This window comes from Aquarana catesbeiana, linkage group LG03 (assembly GCF_042186555.1).
Source record: "Aquarana catesbeiana isolate 2022-GZ linkage group LG03, ASM4218655v1, whole genome shotgun sequence".
NCBI classification, from domain to species: Eukaryota; Metazoa; Chordata; class Amphibia; order Anura; family Ranidae; genus Aquarana; species Aquarana catesbeiana.
In genome coordinates this window covers 127,992,856-128,017,124 of record NC_133326.1, presented here as the reverse complement: position 1 = coordinate 128,017,124, position 24,269 = coordinate 127,992,856, and the positions used below count along the sequence as shown (strand labels likewise).

Here is a 24,269-nt window from a genome sequence, read left to right as displayed (position 1 = left end):
ACAAGGGCAATGCGACTGGAATGTGGTCCGGGAAGCCGCATGGGGAACATGGCTTTCCCACACTGCATTCTAGTATGAATGGGCCCTTAAGGGTTGGAAACTTAGTCGGGTTTTAAGTGTTGTCCATGTCCTAATAATGAGATTTCCTCTCACTTTCTTATTTAACACAAGTACAGAAGTTAACTACTTAAGTCTGCCTTTTTCTCCCTAAACCCCCTAGAGTCCCAGAGCATTTTTTTTTTTTTTATTTTTAGCAATGTCTTTTAGATATATTTATATTTCCTTGGTTTTAACTGGAATAAAAAAAAAGATAAATTTTATACTAAAGCATTTTCCTGTATTTTTTTTCCAATGCATCAACCAAGTCTGCGGATTAAAATTATATCAAATTAGTAATTTTTTCATGAAGCTTTATTCCCTTTTCAACACTACATTGGGTTGCATGCGGGGGGGGGGGGGGGGGATGTTTGCATAAATTCTTAGCGCAACATTAAGAACAGATTAAATTAGGTTGACAAGGCCACAAATTACCACGATTGTGACTCACGGATCTGTGATATAATTTGAACAAAATTGTCCCAGCCTCTGTGCTTGGAGGAAATGATGTGACATCACTTGTGAAATGAAATGCTTTTGAATGTACAATGCAGAAGCACCATTTAAATTGTAATTTGTTGCCATCCGCCAAAATGCCTCCATACAAGGTATCCAAACTCCATCTGCACACCATAAATTGTCTCTCTATGCAGATGATTTGTTAATCTATGCAAGACAGCCCACATAACTCTCCCTTCCCTTTTTTCTGATATCAAACGCTTCGGTTTATTAAGTAATTTTAAGCTCAACATCTCCAAAACAGAGGCCCTTAATATTTCTTTATCTACATCTACCATGTCTTCACTTCGCTCCAACTTTGCTTTTCAATGGCAGACCAAGGACATCTCCTATTTGGGTGTAACGATCCCTGTTAACCTCTCTAATCTTTTTACACTGAACTATATTCCCCTCCTTTCCCGTTTACGAAAAGATTTGGCTTCCTGGAGGGGGGGCACAACTTTACCCTTGTTTGGTCGAATTAACACCCTCAAAATGGACACCCTACCCAAATTATTGTACCTGTACCAAACCATACCAGTCATCATCCCCAAATCCTTTTTTTCTACTCTACGCTCCCTCTCTATCACTTTTATATGGAATAAGGGACTCTCTAGAGTCAAATACAAGCTACTCACACGCCCAAAACTACAAGGCGGCGCGGGCTTACCGGATTATGAGCTCTACTACAAAGCCACTCCCATGGCCCGCACCTTAGAATGGTTCCCATGACCCTTTTAAAAAGCCTCAGTGATGGTTGAGCAGGACTTATCCCCTGTTGATCTACGGGCTCTCCTGTGGGGTTACAGGGGCAGCTTCTCAAATCTATCATGCTTCTCACCTCTGACCTTAGCTGTCCATGTGCTCTGATATAGGAGAGGACTATGCAAGATTCTCTCCTCAGATCCATCCCCCTTATCATAACTATTTGACAACCCGGCTTTCCCACAGGGCATAGGGACTCACACGTTGGGTTGATTTTAACGCTCCTCCTGGCCTCAGGCACGCGCCTTCATACACACGAACAACGGGACCCTGACTGTCCCAGAAGGGACGCGCGACTGGCTCACTGCTTTACACTTAACAACCTTTACCAAGCATTTATTCCTTTCAACCCAGAGCCACCGTCCACTTTCTGAATTCGAACATCTAAGTTCTCTTCAGGAGCTATCCAGGCACTTACTCTCCCACATTTACGGCCCGATTCAGGCCCTCACACAAAATGACTTGCCCACTTACACCAGGATATGGTCGGCAGACTTGGGACAGACCCTCTCCAGAGCGGATTGGCAGACTGTATTCCACTTTGCACAGAAGCCCTCCATCTCTTGCTACTCACAAGAGAAGAACTTCAAAATCATGTCTAGATGGTACAGGGATCCTGCTACTCTACAAAAAATATTCCCATCTACATTGTCTACCTGCTGGCGTTGCACTGCAGCCACAGGCACATATCTTCATGTCTGGTGGGAGTGTGATCGCATTCGACCCTTCTGGAAACAGGTATTTCAGGTATATGATAAGATATATAATGAACCTCTGCAATTGACCCCTGAGATAGCCCTTCTTTCCATATTGCCAGGGTCAATAAAGTCCCAAAAATGGTGCTTATTGCACTTTTTTCTATCGGCGGCCCGACAACTCATCCCCCTTTTTTGGAAAACAACCCTTACTCCCCCACTATCTCTCTGGGTCTCATCAATGAATGATATCATGCAAATGGAGGAGATGTTGACGCTAGACAATAACACATACGAAAAATATACCATTTTGTGGTCTGCCTGGCGGCGCTTCGCCTCCTCAGACACCCTGGCTGAAATGCTTCCTGTATCTCGGAGCGTAGCTTCCCCCCCCACCTTGATTCCTACCCAAAATCAGAGGATGATCCTCACCTATTAAGTTGATGTCCTTCTCTTCCAGTCTCTCCCAGCAGATCCCCTTCCCACCCTTCTCCTCTCTCACTCCCTTCGCTCTTCTTCTTTCCTTCCTCCTTGAACTTCTTTACTGTATTGACATAAAGTGCTTATATGACTATATACGAAATCTTATTTCGTATGGCGATAGCCATTTTGCTTGCTAGTTGCCGCTTTTTTGTAAACAATATGTCAATTGTGTCTTTGAATGCTCTGCTTTTCCTATCAATAAAAATATTTTCAACCCTAAATTGTAATCTGTTATGGAGCGCTGTGCAGCAAGATTATTAGCCCAAGAGCTGATCATTTTAGTTCTTGGGCTTAGCACTGGGTCCCTGCATTTTCAGACAGCCAGCCGACACAGGCCACAGAAACCACGAAGACTGGCCGGTATTTTAAAAAGGCACTAGAAAGAATTTAAGCAGTGATATGAAAGTAAAGCATTTTAGGTTAATAGCAGTTTCAATAACATATATTAGATACACCTTGTGGTTACAAGGTGGTCTCTGTATTACATGAATTTGGTTATTTACTAGCATGGTAATGCATGGGGTACGGTGGGGAGGTGGAGCGGAGATCCGCCTTGTACATGGGGGTGGTGCTCTGCTCCGCCTCTCTGGTTGAAGACCGGCGGGTGCCGGTGAATATCCGATGCCCAGCAGGTCGCCTTCCATCCATGGAACCCATTATGGTTTCCATGACTTTTGTTTTTTGTACTAGACTCTCTTTTTAGTTTTTCTCCACCACTCTTATTTTTTCAGAGTTTCAGTTTAGTTTAGTTTAAATTTAGTAGCAGGTGAAGGTATCTTAGTGTTGGCCTTGCACTGGCAGAGAGTTATTTGGGGGTCCACCAACAGGAGGGTTTGTACTCTGGTCAGTCGGTGGGCATAAACAGGTACTGTGCTTTTAGTCGCACTTTAAAGGAAAATTTGCCAAATTGGGACCAATTTTTTTCCAGTTTTGGATGGATAAGTTTTGGCTTCAGATATAATATACTTTAAGTGAAATTTCCTAAACAGGGACACAGCTATGAAAAGTTCAGGCCTCCTTACACTATATGGCATATTTGTAAAGCAATGAATGTGTGTGACTACGTCACCAAATATTAAATGTGGGTGAATCTTCTTGGCGGCAGGTGTTTTAAATTACAGGGAATGATGAACCACCTAAGAATGTTTAGTGAAATGTCACATTCACTGCTTTATGAACATATCCCTGTGCATTAATGAATGTTAAAGTGCACTGGTGCCAGTGCACCTCAATGCAGTAAATATTAGACATGCTCTTTGTTTTTTTTTTTTAAACACAGTACACCGCAATGCACAAGCACATGTCCACTACAATGAACAGCACCACAACACACATTTTCCAAATGTAAAGGGGTCTGATGGGAGGTTCTAACGTACACAAAATAAAATAAAAAAAATGTATTTGGAGTTGAGCTTTCACTACATCATAAATTGGAGATGGCTGCGATTATAGAAAACATTAAAGTATCTATGAATATGCTGTACCCCAAACACCTTTCTGGAAAGCAGTTGATGTGTGTCTAGGAGCATGCCCTTCTGCGATCCAGGCGGACGTCATAGATATTAGGGACTACTTTCCCTGTGTATGGTCTACTCTAGAAGCTATCAATCAACCCGGTGACGATGGGTGGGGGGAGGGAATGCTTTTCTGTAAAATTAACTATGGAGAGATACAAGCATGCTGTGCATAGGTACAGCCTACCTGTATCTCTATCAGGGAAACTGCAAAATGCAAACTAACTAGGCTAGCACCGATCTGCTTTACATAGAAAGTAAACAAGGGGAGTGGCAAGATCAGGTTTTTATGTCCAAACGCATTGAAACACCAGTGTTTTGGGATGCCGATATACCTCACTAGACACATTTGGGCTATAATATCAGAGGTAACATACCCTTTAATAGGCATACCAGTGCACAAACTAACTCTAAATGTATATAAAGAGGTTATGTCCCAACAAGCTGTGTATCACATCTTAAAAAAAACATATTCCACCTTTTGCAAAAATCTAAGAAATGTACTCACTTTAATAAAATAAAAAATGTGCATTTATTGAACGTTTGTACTGAAAACTGCAGTAACCCGGATATCAGGACCAAATCACAGGCTCCTGCAGACAACTTCTCCAGCCCCAGGTCCGTACAGACCTTCAGGTATGGAGCTAGAGAAAGAACTACCAGGGCAGTGATGTCACCACAATTGTGCTCGGTTGAAATCAGTCCCACTGCTACGTTGGAAGATGGGACCCGTAGTCTTTCATTCATCAAACCTTGTAAATGGATCTGTGAATAAATGATGTGGCTATGAGGGCAGAGCCATGCACAGCTACATCAAATTCAAAAGAAGACAGAAGAAGAGAAAAAGCAAACAGGGAGAAGAACCCTGCAATTCAGGTAAGGGGGAAAGGGAGCGGTTTGAGTACCATCTTTCATGTTACACTCTAAATATGGTTTTAACATAAGACATGATCAGAAAGGTGGACCATGCTTTAAAATATTAGATTGTCATATGACAATGTGTTGTGCATTTGGCAACATTAACAATACCTGAGAGAATCATTTACAATCAAGCCGGTCAAAAGTTCAAATTAGCAGGCAACCATGGCAATAGTTATTACATGGCTTCAAACATTTTGTGACAAGTAAAAATGATGTGGAAATATCTGAGCAGCAGTGATCGGCTGGTGATTTTATATCAAACTAGTAAGCAAAGATGGTGCAACAGACAGCACACAGTAACAGTCACACACAAATATGAGGCTGTCACATTCCGAGAATTAGAACGGTTATATTAATTATTCCCATTTTAGGGGTTCTTAAAAAGGAGACGTATGGCCAAAGCTATTTTAGCCATACCTCTCCTGTGGGTCACAGGAGTGCACTTAGTGTTGCACAATGCTGAGAGCCTGAGCCAGCCACTCCCACCCCCTCCACAGTCTAGCGCTCTAGTGAGCGCTGAAGGGGCAGAGCACAGAATGGTGATACTTAGGGCAAAACTGAGAACTGAGCGATAATTAGTCTTTGATCGTTCAGTTCTCTGTGTAGAGCTGACAGGGAACAGCTGCAGTATTGGAACAATGCTGCATCCACTCAGGTGAGTATGAATGTTTATTATTGTGAAATCCTGCACTTCTCTTTTAATAAACTTTGAGTAGCTTCAAGAACTCTGTCTTAGTTTACTCCAATGCAAGAGAGGATTTAAAAACAAAAAATGTGTGAAATAGTACTCATGCATATCAAACATTTATAAGCAAAATACCGCTTTACTGCAGCAGTTTCATAAGGTTAGAGAGTATGTAAACCTTAACAATATGGCTATTATTTTTGGATCCATGGATGGACATAGGGGAATCAATCAGTCTTGACAATACAAACCGTAGCCACCACAATCTAGCCTGCCCAAGAGGTTTCATTCCTCCCTATAATAGAGGGATGATTCATTAGAAGGCTTGCTGTCTGGGCCTTGTACACAGCCCAGGACCCACAGCAGTATGCCCTCCACTCCTGCAGCCTGTAGTATTCACTGGCCCAATGCTGCCCTAATGTCAGTCCCTTTTGGCAATCAGAGCCTGGAATAGAATGATGCTGGACTGTGGACGCCCATGCTTTTAGGTGGCTGCTCCTTGAACAATAAGATGCATTTTAATTAGTTAGTGGCTGGGAGGAGGAACCGGATAAGTGTCACTTTCAATTTTGGAATAGTGATTAACTCCTGCTGTAGTTTGTTGTTGAACCTGGATGCCAGTAGGGCGACCTCTGGCCATCCTCAACGTTGGCAAATTTCCTGGAACACCTCTGGGTGTAGGGACCATTCTCCCGGCCAGATCTGCTGGCAGCTGAGATAATCTGCCTTCCAGTTCTCTACTCCCGGGATATGAACGAAAGAAATCGGCACATGTCCCTCTTCCCAGGCTAGTATGTGGTTCACCTCCTTCAGAGCTGAACGACTCTTGGTACCACCTTGGTGGTTTATATAGGCCACTGCAGTGGCATTGTCGGACTGAACCCTGATAGGGCAGTCCTGAAGCTCCACCGTCGAGGAACGTAGGGCTAGACGTACTGCCCATAATTACAGGACATTGATGGGCAGGATGTGTTCTGTCCCTGACCATTTCCCCTGAGCTGCGAGCCCTTCTAGGGTTGCTCCCTAGCCTGAAAGACTGGCATTTGTAGTCAGTACTCTCCAAGTTACCAGGAGAAAGGATTTTCCTTTTCGTAGGTTCTGATCCTGCAACCACCAGTTTAGGCTTAAGCGTGCCTGAGGAGATAAGCACATTGTATAATCCAGGGCTTTTCCTCTTCTGTTCCAAGCCAACCAGATGTCATGTTGTAAGTGCCTGGAATGGAATTGGGCATAGGGCACTGCCTCGAAGGAGGATACCATCCTAGAAGAGTCATACAGAGCTGAATGGAGGGTTGTCTGTTGCCCCTTATCTGACGCACCTGAACCTTCAGGGCACAGATCCTTACAGGTGGCAAGAATACTCTTGCTTTGACCGTGTCTAGGATCAGACCTAACTACTTTAGACTCTGAGCTGGTTTCAAGGCTGACTTTTCGATATTTATGATCCAGCCTAAGCTTTTCAAATACCTCGCTGTGTATATTATGCTCTGTTCTAGAGCCTGATCTAGAGCAGTGATCTCTGAGCAGGAGGCCATCCAGATACCCGAGCACTGGGATCCCTTGGGCCTTTAAAAGACCCAGTACTGGTGCTAGGACCTTTGTAAAACACCCGGGGAGCTGTAGCAAGCCCAAAGGGTAGAGCCACAAACTGAAAATGACGTTCCTCTACTGCAAAACGTAGGAACCTCTGATGAGGCTTAAAGATAGGTACGTGTAAATACGCGTCTTTTATATCGATGAAGGCTAGAAAGTCTCCCCTCTGGAGTGAGGTTACTACTGAGCGGACAGACTCCATCCGAAAGGACTGTATCAATAGATACTTGTTCAGGGATCTTAGGTCCAAAATGGGCCTTGTGTCCCCATTTGGTTTCTGAACCATAAACAGGTTTGGGTAAAACCCTGTGCCCCTTTCGAATACAGGAACCTCTACAATCACTCCTTGATGCACTAGATGATGTAGTGCCTGAAGTAATAAGTTTCTTTTTGGAGGATCCGAGGGAACGATGGATCTTAAAAACCTCTGGAGGGGGAACTCCCCGCAACTCCAGCTTGTAACCGCGAGATATAATTGAAGTGACCCACTCGTCATGAATTGTTGTTCTCCAAATGTCCGCAAAGTGCAGCAGCCTTCCCCCCCTCCCGATGGAGCGGGGACCTCCCCTCAAAAGGAGGGCTTGGTGCTGGGTTTAGAAGAATTTTGGACCCAGGGCTTTTTCTGGCCCTGGCCTTGCTGCTTGACCCTGGGCCTAGCGCCCTGTTGGCGGCGGAACCGCCTTGAAGTTGAGACATTTGAGGAAGCAGTCCCTGAGTTTTTAAACGAGGGACGTCTGGTACTTTTCTTCACAGGAAGTAGAGAACTATTCCAGCTATGAGTAAGCGCTCTGTATGAGTGCGAAACGCGTTAGCTGCAAAGCTGTATCACTCCAGCGGTGTCATATGTACCTTATAATCCTATTTAAACAAAGAAGAATTTTATCTGCCTATCCCGGTGTGCGGCTTTCCAAATCCTTCTACACGACTATATCTAGAGAACTTTTCCCTCTGGAAATCTTTTGGATATATTTGTCCAAATGATCACCAAATAAACGTTCCCCATGAAAAGGGAAAGCTGCCAATAACTTTTTACAAGGAAGCTCGGTTGACCAGTTCTTAAGCCATAAAAGTCTGCACATACAGACAAGAGAGCCAAACGAGAAACCTGCTGTAATGAATCCTTTAAAGGCGTCAACAGCAAAATACAGCGCTTGAGGAATATCGGTCTTACACTCCAGGCAGATCATCCTCCTGGTTAGGCCTATCATGCCGTTTGACCTGATCCTTTATGGACTGGCAAATACCAATTGCTGCAACAGCTGGCTAAATAGCTGAACTGGCTAAAGAAAAGGAAGCCTTTAATAAAAATAGGGTCTTTCAAGACCTGTGCGTTATCTACCAGACAAGTTAAGTTCTTGTTTAAGGAAGCGACTGCTGCATCTACGGCTAGCATGCATTTTTTTGCAAACTTTTCATCCATGGGATATAAAAGGGAAAACCTTTTAGGAGGAACAAAAATCCTGTCAGGATGTTCCCAATCAGCATACACCGCCTGTTCCAACAGGGGGAAAGCCTGTGTGGCCTGAAGAGGTCTCAGGGATCCCAAAGAGGACCAGGGGGGCTCAGTAACCTCTGTAAGAGGCAACTTAAAGGCAGAACGAACCATTTCGGTCAGAGTCAGGATCAAAAGCCTCTGCGACTGTGAGACAGACCTCAACTGGATCTCTTCTTGTCCAGATTGCTCGGAAGCAGACTCATCTGCCGGGCACTCCACTGAATCCTGAGCTTTTAGCTCTTTCCCATCCTCAACTCATTTCTGCTCCAGACTAGGAGGCTCCGGGGAGAGGGATCTGTCACGCTTCTTGCCACCCTGCGGGATGGAGGCAATCATGCCGGCAATCCTGTGCTCTAACCCAGCTAAGGCCGAGGACAGTTCATCCTTGGTGATAAAGGGTGATGCAGCAGCAACAACTGTAGGCACAATACCAGATAGGCACAGCGGCTCAGATTGCACGGAAGCCTCTGGTCCTTCAGGGGATACAACACTAGGAATACGACTATGTTTATCAAGAACTACTGACGACATAGGTGTGCCCTTCCCTGTAGTGTTAGTCCCGCTCCACTTTTTTGAAGACATTTACTAGCCACAAAAAGAGAGTACTTGGGTGTAGTATATAAACACCCCAGAAGGGAGGCCCTTTAATAGGGCTCAACAAGCCCCTATGTAACAATCCTGCTAAGCACCTTTAGCCTGCCAAACAACACTTAGTGACTCACGAGACCCGGGTAAGGAAAAATGAACCGCTGCAATTGTCTGTTCAGAGCCTGCTCTGTGTCCCTCAGCTGCCTTTTGGAAGCACCGCATGCTTGGCCTACACAACTTAAATAAGCTGGGTGTTCGCCGAAACGTTCTGTACGTGCACTGTCCCAGCGAATGGGCGTGGCTGTATTTGCATATGAATCGAATCTTCGTGCACGACGCGAGTCTTCGTGCGCCCAGATAAAGGCTACTGCTCATGTGCAGCAAAGCCACACGCACCATGGCTGCCAAACATCTGCCAAGTTCAGCTGAGCACAGAGGCGCTTTTGCAAATGCACGTGCACCATGGCCACCAAACCACTGCTGAGCACAGCAATACTCTTGCGAACACATGTGCGCCATGGTAAACCAAGGCGAAATGGCGCACCGTGCGCCATCATAGAGGCAAAAAAACAGCCAGACACAAGCAAAAAAGGTACACTTTGCAAACACCCACAGCTAGTCCAAAACTCCCCTGTACGGTCACCGCACACAGGTGTCAAGCCTTTAGCTAGCTTGACTGATTGTTACAATCACTGGGACACCCCACAATAAAAAATAAACGGGTTTCACTTACCCGTCCAGGCGCAGGGCCACTTAGAAAGTAAGAGCCCAATCTTCACCCTTCACTGCGGTTTCCTATCACTTGAGGACCTTCAAAGGACTGGGTACCCTTTTCATGTTTAGGGTCCACTCCTATGGACCTGCACAGCACCCTGCAGGAATGCTTTAGCGCTGTAGTGTCCAGGATTCCACTTCGCAGGGTCCAGCACCCGGAGGCTCTTTTACAGGCAAAACCTTGCAGGATTTTGAGTCTTCTTTGCGAGGCTCGGGTACCATTTATCTAAGCATATAAAGCCTGTGTCAAATGGATCTGATCGTTCAATACTAACTTGATTCATTTAAGAACCGTTTGTGGGACTAGAGACCTGTAGCTCAGAGAGCTCAAACAAACCTTGCCATCCACCTTGCAGACACTGGTAAAAAACTGAAGTGCTTACTGTGTGGGAGGGGTTATATAGGGGATCACTTCCTGTCCAAAGACCTTTGGTCTACCAGTGTCCATTCACCTGGAGATGGAGTATAACCCAGCAGGTAATGAATATTAGCCTGACTCTGTGTCCCATGATGTATGAAAAGAAAACTAAGTTAACACTGTTATCTTCTGTGAAAAGCTCATATCAGCATAGGAATTGTACCTGAAAATTTGATAGACTATGGAACCCTTGGCTGGCAGAGCTGGTCTGGCCCGATTCCACTTGATCACAGAAAGGCTACTATCCCTTTGAGTGTAGAGCCAATATACACACTTGAAGTCTTGATATTTGTTTCCTGAAGAGGTCTCATTGCACTACAAGCCAATTGTAACCAAAAGGTATTCTATTTGTGCAGGTTAAGTTAGGTTTTATTTTTTTTCTAGATAACTACAGGTTATGTTAATCCAATGTACTCTCTTTATTTGGAAACTATAAGTGAAATGATAGATATATATTTCTGATATTGCAGGGTTTTCTACCATACTACCAAACAAGCTAATGTCTGTTGATTACGGGTGCCTGTATGCTTACGGAGGTTGCTACGGGCTTTGTTTGGATTACTTGAACTGACACTGTATGTCCGATTACCTTCTTTAGTTTGTTGTGTGTAATGTGCCATTGTGGCGACTGTGTGTTTAAAACTAAAACTTTAATAAAAAAAAAATTTAAAAAAAGGATCTGATTTAAAAATTGTTCAAGTTTTTCTCAGCAGAACTGAAGAAAAGGCATCTAGCATCCACCCACCTCATAGGACACTAGCAAAAAAAACCTGAGGCATGATGGTTAGAGGTCGGGTTATATGGGGGCTGGCTCTACGTTTTTGTTTCTAAGAGTCCCAACCTCCTCTTGGAAGTACTATAACCTGAATGTCTAAGAAATAATAATTGGAAGTATTTTTCAAATGATAAACACCAGAACCAAATAGGTGATTTTGGTTAGATTTATACAATTGCACAGGTTTGCTCACCGGCATATATTGTCCTCACAAATGTATCTGGAGACTTGATGTCAATAACATCAGATACTGGTGCTACGTCAAGCTTTGCTGCTACTCTTGGCAGTAAATTCTGTAAAGGAAACAAGTAGTCAAACAGATTAGCATACAGATAATGTTAATTCCATTCTTAAGAACCTTTTGCAAAATCTTTTCAAAATGGCAATTCACAAATGATTATTGTACTGGATACATTAAACTGGAATTCAAGTCTAGTTTAGTGAACATCTCTAGACTTCATGAAGACACTTCAAAACAGCCTCTATGTCAAGCAATGACAGAAGTTCACTCACCTTTCCAAAGGCTGATGCTCCAGCACATATGTGGGTAAATTTAAACTGCTTCTGTGCTTCCAAAATCAAGGGAGCCAGCTCCTCTAACAAGAAAGACTTTGCTTTAATAATGGATCATATATAAAATGTGCTAAGAAAAAGTTCAGGAAACAAATTTGTATGTGTGTGCTATTGATCAAGCACAACAAATAAATATCAAAATGACTAAAAGCTTACAGAACTGCAAACATGCAACAGTTCATGCTCAGAAAGAACACACTGAAAATCCAAAAGATGGAAAGGCAAAGTTAATCACTTGCTGACCACGCTATAGCAGTTTTACTGCTACAGGGCGGAAGCTCTGCGCAGGATCACATATACATATATATATGTGACCCTGCACTTCCACCTGCAGGGGCACGCGCCACCGGCGGGCCGATTCTGCTGTGATTCTTAACAGTAAAAGCCGGTCTGCGGGTGCCAGGGACTAGAATCCATCTCTTCCCCTGGTTCCCGCAAAGTGTCAAAAGTGTCAGTTAGTGACCGATTGTCTGCCGCAATATCGCAGTCCCGCTATAAGTCGCTGATCGACGCCATTACTTGTATAAAAAATAAAAAAAATAGAAAATCCAAAAGATATATACCATAGTTTGTAGACGCTATTATGTTCACATAAACCAACCAATATATGCTTATTGGGATTTTTTTTTCCAAACACATGTAGCAGAATACATATTGGCCTAAATTTATGAAGAAATTGGATTTCGTTATTAGATGTTTTATAGCGAAAAAGTGAAAACTATTTTTTTTTTCAATTGTCTGTCTTTTTTTGTTTATAGCACAAAAAATAAAAAACGCCGTGGTGATCAAATACCACCAAAAGAAAACTATTTGTGGGAAAAAAAAAAAAAAAAAATCATAAAATTTTATTTAGATCATCGCACAATCTTCAGTAAGGGCTCATTTACACTTGTTTCGGCTTCAACAAGGCTTCGGACAGGCTTTGTTAAAGCTCTCTGAACGCTAGTCAAAGCTCCTGTCACTAAATAAAATGGTTGGCTTACAGTCCTGTTTACACCTGCTTTTGCTTTGCTTTGGCTTCGCTTCAAAAATTATACCCCATGTAGCTTCAGTGGTGCTTCCAAGCCTCCATAGAAGTCTATGGCAAAGCTCGCTTGAAGCCTCACCGAAGCTCTACCAAAGCCTCATCGAAGCTCCACCAAAGCTTCCAAAGCCCCATAGAAGCTCCACCAAAGCTTCCAAAGCCCCATAGAAGCTCCACCAAAGCTTCCAAAGCCCCATAGAAGCTCCACCAAAGCCCCATCAAAGCTCCACCAAAGCCCCATCAAAGCTCCACCAAAGCCCCATCAAAGCTCCACCAAAGCCCCATCAAAGCTCCACCAAAGCCCCATCAAAGCTCCACCAAAGCCCCATCAAAGCCCCACCAAAGCTCCACCAAAGCCCCATCAAAGCTCCACCAAAGCCCCATCAAAGCTCCACCAAAGCCCCATCAAAGCTCCACCAAAGCCCCATCAAAGCCCCAGGCAAAAGCAGGTGTAAACAGGACTGTAAACTAACCATTTTATTTAGCGACGGGAGCTTTGACTGGCGTTCAGAGAGCTTTAACAAAGCCATGTCTGAAGCCATGGTTTTGAAGCAAGTGTAAACTAGCCCTTAAAGTAAGAGTGCCAGATCGCAAAAAATGGCATGGGCATGAAGAGGTAAATTTTCTGGAGGTCAAGTGGTGAAACACTATAGGGACAAAAAGACGCAGAGCAATTATAAACCTAGTGTGCTCTCCCTCTAGTCACTAAACTAAAAAGAATTTTCTACCATTTAATACCTGACAGCAATTATACTTGCCCTTTAAAGTGGTTTTAAAGGCTCAAGGTTTTTTACCTTTGTGCATTCTATGCACGAAGTCTCTCATTCCTCACTGGCTGACCATTGGCTCCTGCTGCTGTCAATCACAGCCAGTCAGCAAATGAGGAAAAAGCGGGGAAGGGGGCCGAGCCACAGCTCTGTGTGTCTTATGGATGCATAGAGCAGGGCTTGGGAGCGAGCACGCACCAGTGCCCCCAGAGCAAGCGGATTGCTATTGGAGGCACTGGCTGAAGAGGGGGAGCTACAAGCGCCAGCCGGGGACCTGAAAAGAGGAGGATTGGGGCTGCTCTGTGTAAAACCACTGCACAGAGCAGGTGAGTATGACATGTTCGTCTGAATTCGCACCTGAATTGGACCCAAAGAAGCACAGGACTCTTTTTGAATGTGGACTGCGGCCACCCCGGACCTGTGTGAACCGGTCACACTCGCCTGTCATGCGAATCGGATGCAGGAAACCTGCATCCAATTCTCATATGTGTGAACCCAGCCTAAAACCGTTTTGGTCAGACGTCACTGCTTTCATCAGTTCAATTACCCAACTGCCTAATATCTGTAACCCCTAAAAAGGTGCCTGTTTGGATATATAGATGATGAATCTCTCTAAAAACTCCCAGTTTTTTTCTACGCTAAAAAATCCATAGCTATGCATTGGAAGTCTCCAGCTCCCCCTACCATAACTTTTTGGTTACCCTTATTAATCAGGCACTCCCATTGTACAAACTGACATATGAGGCCAGAGGTTACCCTCGCAATTTCATAGGATCTGGGACCCATGGGTGAACTTAGATCGCACTCTACCACCTAATACGTAAGGCACTGACTGGAGCTAGGGGCCACTTGCTGAACCCCTTTTCTTTTGATTAATCTACTTCCATCTACAGTTTTCTTAGTAACCTGCAACCTATGTCTGTAGATTAGCTTGTGTTGTATAATTGCTCTTTCAATGCCTGCTATAAGTGTACCAAATGGGCATTCTGTTTACTTAATACTGTGCTGCCTGAGCACTGTTTGCTCTATCTTTTTATTTTTATTTTGTACTTGAAACTTTTATGTACAATAAAGTTGGATTTCCACTACCTGTTAACTGACAGCGCAAGTAGAACAAATCAAGATCTCCTCATATTCAAGACAATGTATAAATCTTCAAACACTACTCCTGCCCAATCCAAGCTGCAGGGCTTAGACAGAGGTACATCCTTAAGTAATCTTTTAAGTATGAGGTAATCTTTTAAGTATGTTCAGCCAAACAAATGTTTTTTCTTAGTTTTGGATAGAGAGGGGAAGGGTTTCAACCGCTGTACCTGTTGAGGTTTTACTGTTATCCACAGATCAGTTAGAGATTCCCCTTCACTTTCTATCCCACCACCAACTGAACAGGAGTGAAGGTAAATCTGAACACAATCAGAAATATGAAAGGTTTTCTTTTGTTTTTACAATCGAGAACCCCATTCAGATTTTTAGATTTTAAATATTGCACAAAAGTCTGAGATCCTCTTGAATTGTGTTGAAAGCTGTATGAACTAAATGTTAGACAAAAGCAATCTACAGCTGAAGCAAAGGTATGCTTTATTACTGCATAGCACTAAGCTACTTTCACAATCAAGGCACAAGTATACAAGTTAATTTGTGCATAATGTACATTAGATGTACATGTAATATTAGAAGTATGTCAAGGATTTAATGCTCGAGAAAATGCAGACTACAAAGTGAGAAAAATAAATAGGATACAATCATTTTGTGGCATTTGCACTTCTTAAAATATCAAATTCTCACCTGGTAGGAAACCTTTATATGCTTCATGTTGCGCTACAAAGAGCTTGGAAACTCCTTCAACCTTTGATAACTGCTCTGCTACCTAGAAATGTAATAAAGAGAAGTTAACAAAAATATCATTCTGGTCAGTTCATCAGTTAGCATCTCAAACTCCACATGCCTACAGCAGTAGCCAAGTAAGAAACCACAGGGACGTGTGGTGAGATGGTACCATATGAACTCTTCAGGGTACATGTAAATGCACAATTCCCAAGAGTGCTGAAAAAAAAAAAAAAACATGGATGTCATTACTAATCCCTCCTTATGAAGGTGTCAATTCCCTTCCTGACATAGTTACATAGTAGGTGAGGTTGAAAAAAGACAAGTCCATCAAGTCCAACCTATGTGTGTGTGATTATGTCAGTATTACATATATCCCTGTATGTTGTGGTCATCAGGCGCTTATCTAATAGTTTTTTGAAACTATCGATGCTCCCCACTGATACCACCGCCTGTGGGAGGGAATTACACATCCTTGCCACTCTTACAGTAAAGAACCCTCTACGCAGTAGAATGGCCACGTGTCTTGTTGAACTCCCTTCCGCGAAAAAGTTTTATCCCTATTGTGGGGTCACCAGTATGGCATTTGTAAATTGAAATCATATCCCCTCTCAAGCGTCTCTTCTCCAGAGAGAATACGTTCAGTGCTCGCAACCTTTTCTCATAACTAATATCCTCCAGACCCTTTGTTAGCTTTGTTGCCCTTCTTTGTACTCGCTCCATTTCCAGTACATCCTTCCTGAGGACTGGTGCCCAGAACTGGACAGCATACTCCAGGTGCCTCCGGACCAGAGTCTTGTAGAGCGGGAAAATTATCGCTTTATCTCTGGAGTTGATCCCCTTTTTAATGCATGCCAATATTTGGCATTAAATGCCATTACTAAGCCTATCATCTACTAGGACCCCCAGGTACTTTTCCATCCTAGATTCCTCCAGAGGTTCTCCCTCCAGTGTATAGATTGCATTCATATTTTTGTCACCCAAATGCATTATTTGACATGTTTATACATATAATTAAACCTCATTTGCCATGTAGTTGCCCACCCCATTAATTTGTTCAGATCTTTTTGCAAGGTTTCCACATCCTTCGGAGAAGTTATTGCCCTGCTTAGCTTAGTATCATCCGCAAATACAGAGATTGAACTGTTACCCATCCTCCAGGTCGTTTATGAACAAATTAAATAGGATTGGACATGTTGATTCAATAGGCTCAGTTCATAAGGCAATAACACAAAGATAAGGATCTTTATTTTCAGCCAAGTGATTGTCAATTCATTCTCATTGGACACAGCCGACACTAAATGTCACTCTCTTTTTTTTTTAATAAAAGAGAGAATTCTAATCCTGGTATGTTATTTTCCACTACTTTTTTAGTCGCTATCCTGGAGTAGTAAGTGACATATGTACTGTAGATCAGTACCTTTATTATGGCTTTGAATGCTACATGCTTCTTCTGGGTCACCCAGGCAATGCTGCAGCCACTGCACCCCCCCCCCCCCCCCCTGACTGCAGTACAGGGAGAAGCTGTCAATTTTTAATATCAGGACAGAAGTGCAGGGCTCCGCCCACACGGCAGTCATTCATACGCAGATATCTGTGGTAGTTCATTCATTCTTCCTGTCAGTGTATCTGCGTGCCCGTACAGGTACACTGAACAGGACTGCAGGAGACCTGCATGGCACCAGCAATCTGCTGATTGTGAGTGCAATGCTTTACAGGCTCCAAAAAACAAAAATAAATAATAAATGCTTTTTTTTTTAAACAGCTCTGTCTGTAAAACTTTAAATAAAGCTACCCCTGAAAACAAGAACTTAGATTCTCAGCAACGTATTTAGTGGGAGAGGGGAGAGTCCAAGTTATTGTTCTGCAGGAGCAGCTTATTTTCAAAGTGCACATTTGTCCTGACTATGGACACTAAAGTCTTTATATATTCTTAAAAAGAAAAAGAGCTTGAAGACTGGTCTCCTCTACAACAAAATAAACCTACCTGCCTGCTAACAATCTTCTTTGGAACGTACATTCAGCTACACAAATGCAGCTTTGATTATATTTCAGCACAGATCCTGTGTGCTGGGATGACTAAACTCCTGCACATGTGCAGGCAGAGATGTCTTCCCACACCAGCACCCAGAAGAAGCCAGGTAAAAGATGCTGGCACTAGTGAGGGACATTGGCCTATTGAAGGAGCGGTAAGTATCATGGACTTTAGTTCCGTTTAAGAGACCCTGTCACCAAACCATTTATTTTAACAATAACCTTTCAATGCATGTTATTTACCGGTAAAAGCATCTCGAGTTGACATCCGAAAGCCTTAAGGGGTCATATCACATCTGATGCAGTGGGACTGAGTTGGGCGGCTATTACAGCAGTCCCACCACATGACAAGACAAAATGCTTTGTTTCCTGTGTGCCCAGTTCACACCCCTGCGTCGCAGTGGTGTGCACTGAAAAAAACAGTGCAATGCACCAAGATCAGCGCATCACCAGTCCCAACGGACCTCACACCAGCCACTTCATTGTACCACAAGGGCTAGTGTGAATGGACCCCGAGACTGCTGCTGGGTGCCACCATCTCAGATGGGATATCAGTAGACCCAAAGACTCAAGACTGCCACTTAAGCGAAACTCTATTGCAGGGGTCTCCAAACTCTCTAAACAAAGGGCCAGTGTACTGTCCTTCAAAATTTAGGGGGGCTGCACTTTGGCCAGTGAGAGTAGAAAATGTCCTGGCGTCAGAGAGGCAAAACAATGCCCCATAATTGGTATTAATGGGAGGAATGGTGCCCCGTCATCGGTGTCTGTGGGAGGAATGGTGCCCCGTCATCGGTGTCTGTGGGAGGAATGGTGCCCCGTCATCGGTGTCTGTGGGAGGAATGGTGCCCCGTCATCGGTGTCTGTGGGAGGAATGGTGCCCCGTCATCGGTGTCTGTGGGAGGAATGGTGCCCCGTCATCGGTGTCTGTGGGAGGAATGGTGCCCCAATGTTGGTCAGTGGCAGGAACTATGTTGCTGACAGTGGAGAGAATAATGCCCCAAGGGCTGGATAAAAGCAAGCAAAGGGCCACATCCAGCCCCCCAGTTGGGAGACCACTGCTCTATTGCATGGGTGCTCAACCAGATGTTGCAGAACTACAAGTCCCATTAGGCATTACAAGGCCCTGACAGTTACAAGCATGACTCCCAAAGGCAAGATGGGACTTATAGTTCTGCAACAGGTGGAGGGATACAGGTTGTGTACCAATGCTCTATTGCATTACCCTTCACTTCTCCCCCAGCAGCGACATGAAAAGTTACATGAGAGGGGAAGAGGAGTTGGATCAGCACAGATATTATTAGACATGCCGAGAAGAGGAGAAAATTATGTTGTGCAGATATGAAACTTTCTGGAGTGTCAACTGTCCAGCAAGTTCAGAGACACATTGCAAGTCAACAAAAAATAGATTTTCAAAAAGAAAATTTCAAGTAAGAAGATCTATCATTATAATTTTTATATCACAGTTCTGTCCCTTAAGGGACAAAGTATATGCAGTACTTTGTCCCATGCTTCTAAGTGCTTTCTAATCTTAGTTATAGAGTCTGACTTGTTTCCCCCCCACCCCATTTATGAATCAGCCATCTCCTTCATAGCTGCTGTCATATCAGCCACAGCAGGAGGGCCGGTCGGACTTTATAACTAAGGTTAAAAAGCACTTAGAAACATGGAACAAAGTACTATATGCACTTTGTCCCCCCCGAGTCCCCATTTTGAAAGCGAGCAGGGGATCTTCTGCACACGCTCGCTCTCACAATTTAAAGAAACGTGGCTGTGGGGCACCGCCCACCCGCATCATCCATTCACAGTTTTCTGTGGATCTGTTGACTGTGGGTGTAAGGCCTTACAGGTCCCTAACAAAAAATAAAAATAAAAGTTTTTTGTAAAAGTGAACTTATCCTTTAAAAACTAAGGGGCTCTCATCAACAGTGTTCAACTATGCCACCCTTTCCGTTCAGCTCCTTTATTCACTGAAGGCATACTACAGATTCTATGAATGAAACAGGATCTATGAATGGTGGATGGGTGATAGGTCCGTCCCCTCCATTCATAGATCACGTTTCTTTCATACAATATGTACGGCTTCTATGAACAGAGCAGCTAGGTGGAAAGGGTGGGCATGATTACGCGCCCTTGATGAGAACCTGTTACAGCCCCTTAATTATATCAACCTCCACCATGCTGGAATATTACCGGGGGGGGCATTGGAGGAGGAAGATTTGTGTGAAAAGCAGCACAAGAAACACATCTCATGGAAAGTAAGTAATGTCCCTTGTACTGATTTTTTTATTTTAGGTAAACTTAGACTTTAAAGTGATACTAAAGTCTGGTAACAAACATGTTACACTTACCTGCTCTGTGCAGTTGGTTTTGCACAGAGCAGCCCAGATCCTCCTCTTCTCGGGTCCCTCACTGGCCCCTCCCTCCTGTTAAATGCCCCCACAGCAAGCAGGAGCCACGGCTCGGCCCCGCCCCCTCTCTGCTCATTGGCTCACTGACTTTGATTGACACTGACTTTGATTAAGCCAATGGCACCCGCTGCTGTATGTCCCAGCCAATCAGGAGGGAGAGTCCCGGCAGCCGAGTCTCTCGTGCAACATCGGTGGAGGGGGCTCAGGTAAGTATTAGGGGGACTAATGCACACAGAAGGTTTTTTTTATCTTAATGCATAGAATGCATTAAGATAAAAACCTTCTGCCTTTAGAACCAATTTAAGTTGGTGACAAGGTCTCTTCCACCACAACAGAACTACTATGCAGATGTTAAGATGGAGAAGTGCAGGCTAGAGGGACCTAAATGACAAGAAGACACCTATAAGGAGAAGCATGCAGACATCGCCATCCGATCACCTTGGTGCAGTCGGTTCCAGCCAGCAGGCAGGACACTTCCCCTCCGAGTCTCTTGGCAGCGGATATGGCATTGAGGGTGATGGGGGTGAGCTGCTGCGTGTCATGTTCTGCCACCACCAATGTGCTGAGCAGCCTGCGCAGGGCTGAGGACTGAAAACAGAGAGAATGTCATTATATGTTCACACCATGTGGTATGTCTTCGTATTGTAAAAGTCAATAAAGGAAAACAGAGAGAATGAGGATACAAAGTAGACAGCTGACCTCTTCTATGACATATAATAGAAGACACACACAGCCCCCCACCATAACAATGCCCTCATTTCACTTCACTCTACATACAACGCCCGCCTCCTCACCCCCCGCTGTGTGCCGGTACTCAGAGCTCGGTACATTCTACTCTCATACAAGGATTAGAGGTGACCGGGGACTACGTCAACAGCCTGCGACACACTACTCAGGATAACGCAGGAATTACACGTCACCCAATCCAGGCCGGGGAAGGGGCGGGACAGATATTGAGTCACGTGGCGCGGCTCCTGTCGTGTGCACTCAGAGAGTGTCATCAGCTGTCACCTCATGGCGGGGTCACAGCTTCTGACTCTAGAGATGCTTCTCTTGTGTTATCACGTGTTTTATTTGTAACTAAGTATGTAAATTGTGGTTGTCCTCATGTATCAATTAAAGTGACAGCAAATTACATCTTCCTATTACAAAAAGAATCCATACACTAAGGATGAGCTCCGGCGTGTTCGTACACTCCACGTGCAAAGCCCGCCAGGAAGTCAGCATGGCGCTGGGCTAATCACAGGCAGTGCGACATTTTCCCGATGTGCGGCTGTAGAGATTGGGAAATGTCTCGCTGCCTGTGATTAGCGCAGCGCCGTGCCGGCTTCCTGGCGGGCTCTGCATGTGGAGTGTACGAACACGCCGGAGCTCATTCTTACCATATACAGCTACTACTTATTGGTGATCATGTCATCTATTTACTCACCGCATAGCTCCCAACTGTCCCTGATTTGGAGGGACTGTCCCTGATTTGGAGCAATGTTCCTCTTTCCTTCTCATTTGTCCCTCATTTTGGTCTGATTTCTATAGTTGTATATAAAATGCATTTTTTATCTTTCAAAAAGAGTTTCCCAGTGCTAAACCTTTCATCCAATTTCTAAATTGCTGCATTTGTAAATTTTAAAAGCCGATATAAAGGAATAGTAGTGCTAAAAATAAAGCCCTCGTGGATTTAATTAACCATTTTTATTGGTTAATTCTCTTTTAAGGGGCTGTGGCAGGGGGCATGTCCTATGCCGACATACATTTGCTATTAGGTGTCCCTCATTCTCATCTCAATATGTTGGGAGGTATGTCACTGTGTCTTTCTGCCTTCTTGTAGGGTTCTTATGTACACTGCTCTTTACACACTACAAATCCCACAGTTCATCAGGAGCGTGCAAGAGAGGGTGGCTACATCCTTACATACAGTGGGACCATGAAGAAGGAATGTAGCCACCCTCTAACAGCAGCAAAACTGGCTCAAAATAGTAAAAAAAATGTTTTTGTTTTAAATTTAACTGTATATTTCATGCTACTACCACAACCTACCACCAAAGAACCCAAAATAAATTCTCATGCTCCTGACGATCACAGAGATACCACACATGTGTATGTTAGTCGTTTGTAGCCAACAGCCATAGTACAGCTGAAAAACAATAGTGCTCATTTTGCTTCTTTTTTTTTTCCTACCTTAACCACATCAATACAGGGCATTTTCACCCCCTTCCTGCCCAGGCCAATTTTCAGCTTTCAGCGCTATAGCATTTTGAATGACAATTGCGCGGTCATGCAACACTGTACCCATTTTGATCACTTTTTTCCCCACAAATAGAGCTTTCTTTTGGTGGGATTTGATCACCTTGGCAGTTTTTATTTGTTATCAAACTAAACTGCGATAAAATGATCTTTTTTTAAAAAAAATTGGGAATATTTTTTTTTTTATAGTAAAAAGTACAAAATATTGTGCTTTTTTCAAAATTGTCGCTCTTTTTTTGTTTATAGCGCAAAAAATAAAAACCGCAGAGGTGATCAAATACCACCAAAAGAAAGCTCTATTTGTGGGAAAAAAAGGACATCAATTTTGTTTGGGTGCAGGGCCGCATGACCGTGAAATTGTCAGTTAAAGCGACGTAGTGCCGAATCGCAAATAATGGCCTGGTCATTCAGCAGCCAAATCTTCTGGGGCTGAAGTGGTTAAAAAATGTTATCAAACAAAGGACACTGTCAGAAAAGGTGCTCTAAACCAGGCCAGAATTAGTTTCATTGTGTTCCAGTTACATGCCATAGCTATAAATTTAATCAGAAACAGAATTCATACATTCATCAACAGGAATGTATTTAGTAACCAAACAAATCCATATGCTGTCTTTTCCACTGATTGTCAGATTATTTCACAAAGATCATTTGTATCGTGCCATGATGTCATTTTGTGAAATGGTGACTTTAGAGAGGGTACCAGGTTCTATAGAACCAAGAGGCAAGTACTGCATATAGAATTCCACACTAAAGTGTATAAAGCTACATTATATGACAACAATCCATTGTCCCTCAATGTACATTGGCTAATTGTATGACTATTATTTTTAGCTTCCCTTTTATACTTGTGGCAATACACCAATCAGAAGTGAGCTCATTTTTGTCTCATCATTGAATAACACATCTAGGGGGAGTCTTGGTTTGTCAATCAAAGTGTGTCTACTGTGGTTTGCTGACAGGCATATAATATTATTTCTTGCATGGTAGAATGAATACAACCTGGATGATTTGATAGAAGGAAAACAAGGGAAGGACATAATTGGTAATTGGTGTTATTTTAAGAGATATGCTCTTTATAACAGCAAGTACAGTTGTGCTCAAAAGTTTGCATACCCTGGTAGAAATTGTGAAATTTTGGCATTTATATTGAAAATATGACTAATCATGCCACAAAACTGTCTTTTATTCACTATTCAAGTGATCACATGAAGCCATTTATTATCACATAGTTTTTTGGTTCTTTTTAAAATCATAATGATAACAGAAATCACCCAAATGGCCCTGATCAAAAGTTTACATACCCTGGAATGTTTGGCCTTGGTACAGACACAGAAGGTGAAAATGGCAATTAAAGGTTCATTTCTCACATTTGTGGCTTTTTAAATCACAATTAGTGTCTGTGTCAATTAGTGTCAATTAGAAATCCTGTGTGTGCCACCTTCTGTATCTGTACCAAGGCCAAACATTCCAGGGTATGTAAACTTTTGATCAGGGCCATTTGGGTGATTTCTGTTATCATTATGATTTTAAAAGGATCCAAAAAACTATGTGAGAATAAATGGCTTCATGTGATCACTATCCTCGAATTAAAGACAGTTTTTTGGCATGATTAGTCATATTTTCAATATAATATCTGTTATCAAACTGTGTGCAAACTACCAGATCAGGACTTTTGTTCTGCAAGGAGCAAATAAATTGATGTATTTGTTGTAAGCGGAAGCTCTCAGCCTGGGGCATCTCCAAATCCTGCACAAAGTACGAAGGCGGGCGCACAGCTCTATGAATAAAGGATGTTTCCTATGCAATAAAGTCCCTTATTCGTCCACCAGCTAAATTGAGCAGGTGACATTCCTGGAGGAAATTGTGGGTTATTGAATAAGAACGCTACTGGAGTGTGGGGGGATCAGAGAGGCCATCACTTACAAGTCGAGGTCCAAGGGTTAAGGGAATGGGAGAGCGTGGGGCACAAAATGACCTTTCAATATCTTAAGGGGGTCCAAAGCACTAAGTCTATGTGCAGCAGGGAGCATGCTTGGGCCTCTAAAATGACCCAGTCCGGCCTGTAATAAGTATAGTGTGGTTGACATAGCTGCGTAAG

At 43.4% G+C, this 24,269-nt stretch overlaps 1 protein-coding gene across 1 annotated transcript in view; it reads right to left on the bottom strand.

Moving 5' to 3' along the window:
- Positions 1 to 20,881, bottom strand: part of ETFA (electron transfer flavoprotein subunit alpha) — a 65,697-nt gene extending 44,816 nt beyond the window's left edge. The window contains exons 1-5 of the mRNA XM_073619208.1: positions 20,725 to 20,881; positions 20,369 to 20,518; positions 15,450 to 15,531; positions 11,814 to 11,896; positions 11,494 to 11,593 (exon numbers count right to left, since the gene is read on the bottom strand). Coding sequence (XP_073475309.1) covers positions 11,494 to 11,593; positions 11,814 to 11,896; positions 15,450 to 15,531; positions 20,369 to 20,518; positions 20,725 to 20,760 — 451 coding nt within the window. The 5' untranslated portion in view covers positions 20,761 to 20,881. The remainder of the gene's footprint in view (positions 1 to 11,493; positions 11,594 to 11,813; positions 11,897 to 15,449; positions 15,532 to 20,368; positions 20,519 to 20,724) is intronic.
- Between the last annotated feature and the right edge of the window lie 3,388 nt (positions 20,882 to 24,269).